The sequence below is a fragment of the Mesoplodon bidens genome (assembly GCF_964165515.1).
Source record: "Mesoplodon bidens genome assembly, chromosome: 5".
Classification (NCBI taxonomy): Eukaryota; Metazoa; Chordata; class Mammalia; order Artiodactyla; family Ziphiidae; genus Mesoplodon; species Mesoplodon bidens.
This window is the reverse complement of record NC_138161.1, coordinates 2,251,910-2,265,502: the sequence shown is the minus strand read 5'-3', so window position 1 is coordinate 2,265,502 and position 13,593 is coordinate 2,251,910. Positions and strand designations below refer to the sequence as shown.

At 54.1% G+C, this 13,593-nt stretch overlaps 1 protein-coding gene across 1 annotated transcript in view; it reads right to left on the bottom strand.

The window, feature by feature from the left end:
• The window catches only part of TSPEAR (thrombospondin type laminin G domain and EAR repeats), a gene marked incomplete at both ends in the record, with an annotated part of 60,157 nt that extends 53,683 nt beyond the window's left edge, over nt 1-6,474 (bottom strand). Inside the window, one exon of the mRNA XM_081235843.1 lies at nt 6,390-6,474. Coding sequence (XP_081091969.1) covers nt 6,390-6,474 — 85 coding nt within the window. The remainder of the gene's footprint in view (nt 1-6,389) is intronic.
• Nucleotides 6,475-13,593: the final 7,119 nt, after the last annotated feature.

The following is a 13,593-nucleotide window of genomic DNA, read 5'->3' as shown; positions in this document are numbered from 1 at the left end:
TCTCTGAGCAGCTCTGGGTGGCTGTGCTGTGTGTCCGAGATTATGGTGGCCAACACCACCTGGCCAGCGGGCCCCTTGGCGAGACGGCACCCTTGCCCCCGGCCTGGCTCTCCCTGGTCAGCCGGAGGGCACGCAGGAGGCAGGGCCCCGCTGCTTCTGGCCTCCTGGGCCACAGCTGAAGTGGAGCATTCCTGCTGACCACCAGCTGCACCTGTCCCTCCACACCCCCTCGAACTGTGTGCTTTATTCAATCTTCAAGTGTCCCAACCTGCCTTGTCTGTGCCACATAGACTAGTGACAACGCCCCCTCCCCAACCCCCGGCTCCCGGCTGGGTGGGGCAGAGGTCAAGGGGACGAGGCCAGCAGGCAGGTGACTTCCAGGGCCCACACGCTGGGGCCTGAGGCCTAGGCTTGCTGCCTGAGGGTGACCCTTGGGGCCAGTCTGGATGGGGCCCCTATGTTTCCCAGAGCCCCAAGCTTCCCACGGCCAGCCCTCATTCCTAACCAGCATTCTCTCCACCTCCCCCCTCCCCCCAGTGCCACCTCTAGCTCTTAACCCTACCCTGCTATTGACGTGACACCTCCCTCCCTCCCAGGAGGCCATGAAATCCAGCAAGACGTTCCCCCAGAGGAGGGGGGTCAACAGTGAATGCCCCCTTAGAGCAGGTCTGAGAGATCACCTGACCCTCCGGTGGTCTCCCCTGGAGAACTGGGTCCAGACTCCCTGGCTGGCTTTTCCAGTGCCACTATCCCCCAAAAGGGGGTCCTCAGGGAATCTGTCAGTGGAAGTGGGGCCCTCCTGCAACTAGAACTGGGTGGTGGAAATGGGTACAGACAGCCTAGCGCCCTACGGCCCTCCTCCTACATTCTGGGGCTGCGGAGGGAGGTGGGAGCCCTGAACCCAGCCTCCCCTGGGTCCCCGCCCCTCCCCACCACTCTCTAGGGGACCCTGCCCCTGCCTCCTGGGACCCTCGTATGGAGGAGAAGGTGTGAGAAATCAATCCCCCCAGCTATTACAGGGGCCAGAAAATTCACTGGGGCTCCGCCCACCAGGGCCTCCTCTATGCCTTTAGCAGCCTGCCTCTGGCCAACCCCACCAGCACCCCCACCCCAGAGAGAGAGCAGCACCCCCCATCCCGGAGACCAGTGAACTGTGGGGCCCCAGCTTCCTGTACGCCCTGACTCCTCTGCAGCTAGGGAAACCCACAGCCCCCTTCTCAGGAACACGAATTTAACTGCATAAAATATAATACTCCAGATTTCAGGGGGAGACCATTATCATTACCAATTACCAAAAAAAAAAAAAAAACCAATTTTAATGATGTAGTGAGCTATGGGCTTTTTTATTAAGGCATTACAAGAGGAGCGGCGGGCCTCAGGCGGATCGGGGACAGAACGTTTGTGCATACTTGTGCGGGGCAGGAGGATGCCAGTGGCTCAGCTGGTGACAGTCCCAGGTGTGGCCCAAAGCCGGCACACCCCTCACTGGTTAGTTGTGAAGACGGAGGTGCAGCGCGTCCTGCCCAAGTTCACGGCCACTGAATTCCAGCCCCTGACCCTGGATGGAGCCAGCTGCGTCGGGGACAGAGCGCACGCGGACGGCGGCGGCGGCCTGTCACCAACGACCGGTGACCCTTCCCTGGGGCGCCCCAAGCTCAGCGCTCGACACCCCCAGACGCGCGACACGCGGAGCGAGGCATCCCGGGGAGGGCCGTTCCCCAGCGCAGGGGTCCCCGGAGCGCCCACCTGAGCTCCGTCCCCATGCGGCGGCACCCGAGCCCGAACGCCGCTGACCCCGAGAGCCGCGGAAACGCGCGGGGCCAGAAAGACAACAGAATTTCACCACCTGGGTGGATGTCCTCCGGCTTCTTCCCAGCGGCGAGCGGGAGCGCACACGCACTCACACTAATACTCACACATGTTCACGCACCCGCGCACACTAACATATCCACGCGCGCGCGCGCACCCCGCCTTCCCCTCGGCGTAGGAAGACCCTCCCCAGGTCCACGCGCGCCTCGCGGTCCCCCCAGGCCGGCAGGGGCGACAGCGAGGCCCGTGCAGTGGCCCCAACACCACCCTGCCCAGAGGTGGGCAGCTCCCGCCTTTGGGGTCACCTCCCTTCCCCCTACCATCACCCGAGGCCCGAGCGGGGGCAGAGGGGGCGCTCGCCGGGCTGCAAACCTGACCGTGGGGTCACCGTGAAGGCGGGGTGGGCATCCTCCTTTTCCTCTCGCACCTCCCAGCGGCGGGTAAGTACCCCCTGGCAGTGCCAGAGACGCTCACTAGAGTGGATTCGCCGGAGGCCCCCACAAAGTCCCCAAAGCGCCATGCCCCAGCCTGGGGGTGGGGTGAAAAGTGAGCCAGTAACACCGGGCTCCCCCCCGCCGAGCCCCAGGCCCTCGGAGGACCGAGACCCGCGGGAAGGAACGGGCTTTCAGGCTTTCTGCGCAGGGCTGGGGGTGGGGTCACGTGGGGGCGTTAGCGTGGGCATGGCTGCTGGGTGAGGAGGGGTCTCCGAGAGGCTCGGGGAGCCCCCAGCCCCCGGCCCGGACCCTCCTAAAGGCAGAGATGTGTGGTTGGGACGCCGAGGGTGACAGCCACGGACCACGTCCCCATCGCTCCCCAGACTCTCAAGATGGGGAGATAAGTGGGTGCCCTCCCATCCCCACCCCACACAGACGCAGAGGTCCCCTCTAAGCCCGGAGCTCAGAATCCACCCGGTGTGTGGGGGGGGATTGCGGGGGAGGGGGGAGGGAGAGTTGGGGGTGTCCGGCTGGAAACAGAGCCCAGACCCCGAAGCGTGCATTGGTGGCTTCCTAGATTTTATCCTGGAAAAAGACCTCCTGGAAATCTATGATTTACCCTTAAAAATCAAAACCAAAGAACCAGCATATAGTGTATGAGGTTGCATTCTAAAAATGAATATTCTTAGTTTCCTAATTTCTGTGCAGACAAACAACGCCCTGGTTTAACAGTTGAGAATTCTTTAAAAGGAAATAGGCATCAGGCTGACAGTGTGTCTCCAGTTGCCAGCCACACCCCAGCCCTGCAGAACTGTCAAGCAGGCCAGGTGGGCCTTTCAGCCTCGGTCCCCACACGACCCACCACTTGGCGGCCTCTCCTTCCTGTGGCCCACGCAGAGTGGTCCCCCGTGCCCGGCTCCAGGGGCCACCTGGGGTGTGGAGCTCAGATGAAGCTGGTGTTGAACGGGGCGCTGGCCTGGGGCTGGGACGGCTCGGACGCAGCCTCGGGGGGGCCCCCAGCACCCGAGGGTGGGATGGGAAGCCACACCCACGTGGACAAAGGACAGCTGACTGGGAATCTAGCAGCAGCTTCCTAACTGCAAACTGCTCATCGGCTTTGCTCACGGCCCTGCTGATGGCTGCGTGAGCCCAGAAGGGGGCGTCGTGCCCACACAGGACTCCCAGGACCCGGCGTGCGGGCCTCGCCAGGTGGCCAGGATTCCCCAACTCCCTGGGCAGCACTACCCTTCCTGCAGCGTTTCCATTAACGGAGCCCAAAGGACAGGGTTGAAGAATTCCTGGGAGCCGCCAGCAAGGGAAGAGAAGGGCTTCCTACCCCCACCCCAACCCCATGCCCCTCATTGGGCCACCCGCCTGCAGCCTTCACACCCCAACTAGCTTTTGTCATGCAAATCTGTGCCCCTCATTACCTGGGCACTGCCTCTAGCTCCAGGGATGCACCCCACCCCAGACCCCAGGTCTGACCACCCACCCGCCCCGGGGTCTCCCACACCTGCCGAGAGCCTTGCCCACGCATGGACCAGGCTGCAAGTGTGACAGTGCGGGCACAGTGCCTTCCTTGCAGGGGTGTCGAGCAAGTGAAGGAGGGAACGGGGTGCTGAGGGTGCTATGTTCGCCAGGTTCCCACGCCTCAGCATGGCCCTGAGCCCTGCGTGAGGAGCCGCCTCTGACCTTCCCGGGGTGACAGAGGACACTGTTCTGACACCCCACGGCAGGTCACCCCGCTCCGAGCGCCCACCCCCTGCACCCCGCCAGTGACCCAGCCTTGGGGTCCAGCTGCCCCCACTACGGCTTCCACAGAACCCCTCCACCTTGGCCTCCCGCCCACATGGAGACAATGCTGGGTCGGGACAGGCTGAGTCGGGGGTGCACAGCAGGCTCTTTGGCCACGGCGGCTGGTCACTCCCTGACCAAGAGCCCAGGTCTAGAATTCAGGCCACCAAGCTGTCCCCTGGCAGGACACCCCCAGCCACTTTCCAGGCACCACGCACATCACGCCCCCCAGAGTCGTGGACTTGCGTGGGAGCTGAAGGTCTTCCACTCCTGGTTCAGCCTCTGTCCCCGGGCAGCTGGCCCGGCTTGCTGGAGCAGCGGAGGGTCCAAGTATCAGAAGACCCAGGCTGGCTCTGGGGTCAGCGAGGCCCCAGGATCCTGCCTGCCACAGTCACCCCAGGGGAGCCCGCCCCACAACACCCGCTGCGTGCCCGGAGCCCCGGCCTCTCTGCTCCAGACCCTCCTCACCCTCCTGCCCTGAGGCTGGTCCAGCAGCTGCAGCTGGTTTCCCAGCCTGCGCCTCCCACCTGCCCTCTGCAGCCTCTTCGTGCTGACAGCCTGCCAGGGTCAGCTGAGTCTCTCTGAGACTTGACCCGTCCTCAGATGCCCCTGTGCAGAAGGGCCAGCCCCAGGCCCCAGCCTTTATCAGAGGGTCTGCACCAGACCCGGGGCAGAGATGTAACCTCCACTTCCTCATCGGCAAAACTGTGCACACCACCTCCTGTAGGGGGGCTGTTGTCTCATGGTCACAGACTCGGACGGGCTTGGGGAAGGGAGACAGGACTTCAAAACCCGAGGTCGTCACAGCCAAGGTCCAGGCACTTCACACGCAGCGCCACAGACCCAGGAGCAAGGGCTAAGGGAAAGTGAAATCCAAACCCCGCACAAACCCTACGGTGTAACCTCCTGTGCGTTTCAAAACCAAATGCGATCAAAGTGACCTCTTTAACTATTTGAGTCCTGACTAGCCGTTATCAAGTGTCTTGGGAGCGTTCCAAATTTAGTTCAATATTATTTACTTGACTTTTATCTTTTCCCTCTGGTTGTCGGTATTTATAACTGGGTCATCTTTTAACTATTTGCAACATACCTTCAGGGGAGAGGGGGCGGGCTTTATAAATAACCTTTATTATTACTATGCAAGTTGATTCTGTTCCCAGTGCTGAAGGGAACGTGAAGATACACGTCTGTGACTCACCCCACCTGGGGGACACTGAGTGCTCAGGACGACGCAGGTCGGGTGCTGCGCCCCAGGCCCCGTGTGCGGGTCTGTCCCCCATGCTCAAAGCTGGGTGGGGAGCGGCGGTGTTTCAGGGCTACAGGTGGGCTTGGCTTCTGTGTGGCTTGCACATCACGCATCCCAAGGCTGTGACCGCAGCAGGTGCGGGGACCTTGGGGGCCCTGGTAGTCCTTCCCAGCACACACCCGGGGGCTGCCCCCCTCCGCCCGCACGGTCTGGCTGTTCCCTGGAGGGCTGGGGATTTTTATGGACGCCCCCCTCCAGGTGTGAACACAGGTCAGCGTCCCAAACTTGGGTCATCATGGGCCATCTGGTCACATCATTGGGAACCAAGTGCCATCAGAGCAAAGAGCCATAACACGCGGGGACTTGGGAGGATTCCCGGAGCCCAGAATGAGATATTTACAAATTAACCGGGGGCCCCGCACAAACGCGTCTCAGCGCCACCACCCTCGGCGAGGCCCGCACGCCCATGGCTCACTCCCATCCCGGAGCTCAGCTTCTAGCTCCCGGGTCTCGTTTCCCCTTTACTCTGTTTGTCAGCGTTAGGCCGGATAAATAAAGTCTCTTGGTAGAAACTGCAGAAAGGCATGATGCCGTGGTCACTGACAGGTCAACTCGGCCTTTCTAAGGAGGAGGGGGCGGGATCTCCCCTCCGACTCCGCTCTCCGCTGGAGGGGGGTCCGCGTGCCTGGGGCCGGCCCCACGTGCCTCGCTTCTCGCGGGACAGGACCGCCCGGCCCCAGCGGCGGGCCTGCACTGTGCCAAGTGCAGCCCTGGGTTCCCTGTCCACGGCGGGCGAGGGACCCGCCAGCCGCTGGGCCTCATTCCTCCGGCAGGTGTAAGGCCTTCCCGGAGGCCCAGCAGGTAAGTCCTTCGAAGGGCCTGCGATGGGGGAGGGTAACCCTTGGCAAGGGGTCCCCACCCTGTGGGCGTTCCTCTCGTGAGCGCCTGCTGCTCCCTTTAACCTTCGGTCCCTCCTCCTGGTCCAGCTGCCGCTGCTCGTATGGCCACTCAGCACCGTGACCTGGACTCGGCCTGAGAAAGTGGCACCGCACGCCCGGTGCCCCTCCCGGCCCCCGCGCGTGCCCCGCCCCGTGCCCCCCACTTACCCGTGCAGGGCTCCCATCGCCCGGCGCCTCGGCCCGGGGTCGCCAGGGCCAGGAGCACGACGCACAGAGTCAGCAGGACAGACATGAGGGGCCCGGCTCCCAAGCTCCATCCAGGGGCTCCACACACGCCCGCACCCGGGAGGCACCCGCTCCTCGCACGCCTGGCTCGGCCGTTTCAGGGCGGCCTCGCCCCGGCGGTCACTGCGGTGGCCACATCCCCGGGGCCTGCGCAGGGACAGCGGCGCCCGGCGGGGACGGGGACGGGACTCAGGTGGTGCCGGCAGGTCAGGCTGCAGCCTCACGCTGGCTCATGTACACCTGGGCTGTGGTCCTGCCCTGCAGGGGACAGCTGACAACATCTCGGCGGGGCCGCGGTTAGTCATCGGCAAAGCGCGTTTTTCCCAAAGGAGAGACAGAAATAGATCATCGGGAGAGCTGGGAGCAAACCAGAAAACTCCCGGCTGGGGCTCCCCGGGGGCTGAGGACAGGAGCACCGGCCACCCGCCGGGAGGAGGAAACAGAGCCGCTGGGCGGTCCTGAGCTGCCCGTGGTCCCCACGCGGCCGCCCCGGGCTTTTATCTGGTGCCCAGCGCTCCCGAGGGCGTGTGGGTTTGTCAACCGTTGGGTTTCAGGAATTTCCCTCGGGAGGGAAGTCAGTCCTTCAGGGGAACAGCTAATGAGGAGACAGGAGCGTCCCGGGGAGAGGCGTGGCCGTGAGGCGGCTGGTTTGTTTCCTTGGCGACCGGCCCCTGGGCTCCGGCCTCCCCACACCGCGGTCCACGTGCAACGCTGCTCCAGGCCGGGCAGTTACTAAGTGTGATATTTCTTTTTTAAAACCCCTCCGTTGAGTGTGCAAGGACAGACCAGGGAGAGGGGACACGGAGAGAACACACAGGCCCCCAAAAGGCACCCTTTCCTCGTTTCAGGGCAGCGTTATGGCTGTGAACCCCAAGCTCTCCCCGGGAAGCCCCAGCTCCAAGGTGTGGGCAGCTGCCGGTCTGACACTGAAGGGGCTTGTGGAGGACACAGGCCCTGGGGTTAGGGCCTGGGGGGAGGGGGAGGGAGGGGGAGGGAGAGACAGAGACAGGAGACAGAGAGAAAGAAGGGGGCTGTAGGCAGAGAAAGAATATGTGAAAGGCTCTTCCCATAAAACAGCCGCTGTGACTCCAGAGATTCTTGCTCTGTCTGTCTCTCCGTCTGTCTGTCCACACGCAGGTGTTTTAATCCTAGTCATAGGGTCTCTTTTTCTGGGGTCACATGAAGAAACTCTGTGACCCCCCCGCTTCCACCTGCCCCCTCAGAGCGCCAGGGATCCCTGGGGGGGCCTCCCTCACCCCTGCCCCAGGGCCCCTGCCCACCCAGGTCCGGCCAGACCCACAGGGTAGGGAGGGAGACTCTGACCTCCGGGACCCCAGGAGCTGTGAGATGCTCACACACGGCACAGATACGGGCACCATTTGACGAGAGGAAGGACGTCGTCCCCCCAAAGAGGGAAGGCCTGGTCTTTGGAGAAGGTACAGGAATTTAAACTGAACAAGTTGAGCTGTTCTCTTTTCTTTCTCAATTGATCGGGGTCACGGTGGCCCTGGGTGGGGCAGGACAGGTCAGAAGGACAGGTGACTTCCCACAGGATGGGCAGGTGGCCCCTCGGGCAGGGCCACCAACCCAGGCAGCGTCCCTGTGACTCCTGCTGACCTCGCCACATGACCGATAACCTCTGACCCCCAAGTCTCTTGCTGACCTTTAACTGGTTGATAAAAATAAAATCATGTATTGTTTTTTAACAACCAGATTTGAAAAGTCAAAATTATGTTACCTGGAACCCTTCCAAAAAAGTTTTCCTTCTATTACATTTGACCCAGTAATACTAGTCAGACTCCTGATGATCAACAAGGGCCTTTAGTGAAAATGTATTCATTTTTAAAGCTACAAAAATATGTGCCTGAACGCAGAGAAAGCTCAGAATTTCCTTCTCTAGACTGGTTCCCGTGTGACCCTGGACAAGTCACATAAATGCTCTGAATTGTTTCCACATCTGTAGAATGTGCCTCTTAAGCCCTGCACGGCAGGGACGTCCCGTGAGCTACGTGCTGGGTTTAGTTCACATGAAGCAGCATTTCTGCAAACGTGTCCCAGTCACACAGCTCTGAGGGACTCAGCCGGGGTAGGGGGATTCCACGTCCCTCCCCGGGGACACACAAGCGCCCAGGAGTGGAAGCCTCTGAGCCTTTGGAAACAAAGAAAGCTGCTTACAGCTTTTCTATCCCAGTTTTCCCCAGGCTCATTTGCCGTGGACATCGCTTTTCCCCACATCACAGGCACTAAAGTCACAGAGATGCGTCCCCAGAACCCACTAAGACAAATGTGTGTGTGAAGAACAGAGCACGACCCTGCCCCTATCTGTGTGGTTGCTCAGAAGCTGCGCGAACTTTTCATAGATGGGATTTCCCTCTTGGGAAGCAGGCTGGGCAAGTCCCGGGAAGAGCAGGCCGGAATGTCAGCCCACCCTGGGTCGGCTAATAACTGCCTCCAAATGAAAGCACAGGAAATCTCCCGAGAACGTCCCCAAACACATGCTGCCGTTATAACTGGTGCTGACTGCCCCTCTCCACTGCGTGTCCACTTCTCTGGAGCTGTTCAGCCCGGAAGAGAGGCTTGTATGCCAACCAGGGGTGATGCTTCCTCCAGGAAAACGGGGAGAAGTGACAGGTAAAGGAGAAATTTGAAATGGTAACTTCGGGTGACAGAAACATATCACCGGATCCCCTGGTCTTTCTATTAAACTAACCTGTCACTTCTGCAGACTGTGGAACCTCAGTGGTCTTTAGTAATTTAAAGACACAGACGCTCCTCTGAAATATGTCATAGTTTGGTATTTAATGACCATTGTTCTAAGGATGCTTGGAAATGTCTCTGGGGAACAGAAGAGAACACTTGGCACGTGACAGTGAGTCTCAACGGACTTGGGAGGACCCAGCAAGCTTGGGCAGTGAGGACAGCCGACCCCAGGCTAACCGCTCCTGGGCCAGGCCCCCTTCCGGAGTTCGGCTCCCACCTGGCACCCAGCTGTGCTCCCATCAATCACGGACTCACCTGGAGAGGAGCACATGACACCCACTGTCTCCAGGAAATGCAGAGGCTAGAATTCCATTTTGAACGTGATCTAATAAGAGAGGTCTCATTAGGTTATTGAATAAGAGAACAGAGCTTGCTTTTCTTATCACAGGAAGCGTTCTTTAGCTTACCAGGGTACTAACCCTTTGTCCGTTAAAGGGTTACTGCAAATATTTTCTCCCTGCCACTTCTTTTTTGATGCTTTGGTTTAAATGCTTTCTTTTTGAATACTTTTTGATGCTTTTGTCTTTTGTCAGGTACTTACATTTTTAATTTCGTCAGCAACAGTTTCCTTAAGACTTGGGGGTCTTGAAGGACTTTTGAGTTTATCTGCTGTTGTATTTGTGTAACTCTCTATTCCTTCTGGGGTGTGGTCTTGAATATTTGGAATGCAGTGAGTTGAACTCTATTTCCAGAAAGCTGTTATGCACGCGCAATTTATTAAATACCTCTCCTTTCCCACCACCTTGAAATGTCACATTTATGGTGGATTCCGCTTCTACGTATACTTGGATCCATTCCACTAATCTCTGTTCTACTAACCTCTGTCTCTTTTCTTTCCCAGCCTATTATTTTTTTTTTTTTTTTTTTTTAAGTTTATTTATTTATTTTTTTAATTAGTTTCTGCTTTATAACAAAGTGAATCAGTCATACATATACATCTGTTCCCACATCCCTTCCCTCATGCATCTCCCTCCCTCCCACCCTCCCCATCCCACCCCTCCAGGCGGTCACAAAGCACCGAGCTGATCTCCCTGTGCTATGCGGCTGCTTCCCACTATCTATCTACCTTACGTTTGGTAGTGTATACACGTCCATGCCTCTCTTTCGCCTTGTCACAGTCCACCCTTCCCCCTCCCCATATCCTCAAGTCCATTCTCAAGTAGGTCTGCGTCTTCATTCCCGTTTTGCCCCTAGGTTCTTCATAACATTTTTTTTTTTAAATTCCGTATATATGTGTTAGCATACGGTATTTGTCTTTCTCTTTCTGACTAACTTCACTCTGTATGACAGACTCTAGGTCTATCCACCTCATTACAAATAGCTCAGTTTCGTTTCTTTTTATGGCTGAGTAATATTCCATTGTATATATGTGCCACATCTTCTTTATCCATTCATCCGATGATGGACACTTAGGTTGTTTCCAGCTCCGGGCTATTGTGAATAGAGCTGCAATGAACATTTTGGTACATGTCTCTTTTTGAATTATGGTTTTCTCAGGGTATATGCCCAGTAGTGGGATTGCTGGGTCATATGGTAGTTCTATTTGTAGTTTTTTAAGGAACCTCCATACCGTTCTCCATAGTGGCTGTACCAATTCACATTCCCACCAGCAGTGCAAGAGTGTTCCCTTTTCTCCACACCCTCTCCAGCATTTATTGTTTCTAGATTTCTTGATGATGGCCATTCTGACTGGTGTGAGATGATATCTCATTGTAGTTTTGATTTGCATTTCTCTAATGATTAATGATGTTGAGCATTCTTTCATGTGTTTGTTGGCAGTCTGTATATCTTCTTTGGAGAAATGCCTATTTAAGTCTTCTGCCCATTTTTGGATTGGGTTGTCTGTTTTTTTGCTATTGAGCTGCATGAGCTGTTTATAAATTTTGGAGATTAATCCTTTGTCAGTTGCTTCATTTGCAAATATTTTCTCCCATTCTGAGGGTTGTCTTTTGGTCTTCTTTATGGTTTCCTTTGCTGTGCAAAAGCTTTGAAGTTTCATTAGGTCCCATTTGTTTATCTTTGTTTTTATTTCCATTTCTCTAGGAGGTGGGTCCAAAAGGATCTTGCTGTGATTTATGTCATAGAGTGTTCTACCTATGTTTTCCTCTAAGAGTTTGATAGTTTCTGGCCTTACATTTAAGTCTTTAATCCATTTTGAGCTTATTTTTGTGTATGGTGCTAGGGAATGATCTAATCTCAAACTTTTACATGTCCCTGTCCAGTTTTCCCAGCACCACTTATTGAAGAGGCTGTCCTTTCTCCACTGTACATTCCTGCCTCCTTTATCAAAGATAAGTTGGCCATATGTGCGTGGGTTTATCTCTGGGCTTTCTATCCTGATCCACTGATCTATCTTTCTGTTTTTATGCCAGTACCAGACTGTCTTAATTACTGTAGCTTTGTAGTATAGTCTGAAGTCAGGGAGCCTGATTCCTCCAGCTCCGTTTTTCGTTCTCAAGATTGCTTTAGCTATTCGGGGCCTTTTGTTTTTCCAAACAAATTTTGAAATTTTTTGTTCTAGTTCTGTGAAAAATGCCATTGGTAGTTTGATAGGGATTGCATTGAATCTGTAGATTGCTTTCGGTAGTAGAGTCATTTTCACAATATTGATTCTTCCAATCCAGGAGCATGGTATATCTCTCCATCTATTTGTATCATCTTTAATTTCTTTCATCAGTGTCTTATAGTTTTCTGCATACAGGTCTTTTGTCTCCTTAGGTAGGTTTATTCCTAGATATTTTATTCTTTTTGTTGCAATGGTAAATGGGAGTGTTTTCTTGATTTCATTTTCAGATTTTTCATCATTAGTGTACAGGAATGCCAGAGATTTCTGTACATTAATTTTATATCCTGCTACTTTACCAAATTCATTGATTAGCTCTAGTAGTTTTTCGGTAGCATCTTTAGGATTCTCTATGTATAGTATCATGTCATCTGCAAACAGTGACAGCTTTACTTCTTCTTTTCCAATTTGGATTCCTTTTATTTCCTTTTCTTCTCTGATTGCTGTGGCTAAAACTTCCAAAACTATGTTGAATAAGAGTGGTGAGAGTGGGCAGCCTTGTCTTGTTCCTGATCTTAGTGGAAATGGTTTCAGTTTTTCACCATTGAGGACAATGTTGGCTGTGGGTTTGTCATATATGGCCTTTATTATGTTGAGGAAAGATCCCTCTATACCTACTTTCTGCAGGGTTTTTATCATAAATGGGTGTTGAATTTTGTCGAAAGCTTTCTCTGCATCTATTGAGATGATCATATGGTTTTTCTCCTTCAACTTGTTAATATGGTGTATTACATTGATTGATTTGCGTATATTGAAGAATCCTTGCATTCCTGGGATAAACCCCACTTGATCATGGTGTATGATCCTTTTAATGTGCTCTTGGATTCTGTTTGCTAGTATTTTGTTGAGGATTTTTGCATCTATGTTCATCAGTGATATTGGCCTGTAGTTTTCTTTCTTTGTGACATCCTTGCCTGGTTTTGGTATCAAGGTGATGTCGGCCTCGTAGAATGAGTTTGGGAGTGTTCCTCCCTCTGCTATATTTTGGAAGAGTTTGAGAAGGATAGGTGTTAGCTCTTCTCTAAATGTTTGATAGAATTCACCTGTGAAGCCATCTGGTCCTGGGCTTTTGTTTGATGGAAGATTTTTAATCACAGTTTCAATTTCAGTGCTTGTGATTGGTCTATTCATATTTTCCATTTCTTCCTGAGTCAGTCTTGGCAGGTTGTGCATTTCTAAGAATGTGTCCATTTCTTCCAGGTTGTCCATTTTATTGGAATAGAGTTGCTTATAGTAATCTCTCATAATCTTTTGTATTTCTGCAGTGTCAGTTGTTACTTCTCCTTTTTCATTTCTAATTCTATTGATTTGAGTCTTCTCCCTTTTTTTCTTGATGAGTCTGGCTAATGGTTTGTCAATTTTGTTTATCTTCTCAAAGAACCAGCTTTTAGTTTGGTTGATCTTTGCTATCGTTTCCTTCATTTCTTTTTCATTTATTTCTGATCTGATCTTTATGATTTCTTTCCTTCTGCTAGCTTTGGGGTATTTTTGTTCTTCTTTCTCTAATTGCTTTAGGTGCAGGGTCAGGTTGTTTACTCGAAATGCTTCCTGTTTCTTAAGGTGGGATTGTATTGCTATAAACTTCCCCCTTAGAACTGCTTTTGCTGCGTCCCATAGGTTTTGGGTCGTCGTGTCTCCATTGTCATTTGTTTCTAGGTATTTTTTAATTTCCTCTTTGATTTCTTCAGTGATCACTTCGTTATTGAGTAGTGTATTGTTTAGCCTCCATGTGTTTGTATTTTTTACACATCTTTTCCTGTAATTGATGTCTAGTCTCATAGCATTGTGGTCGGAGAAGATACT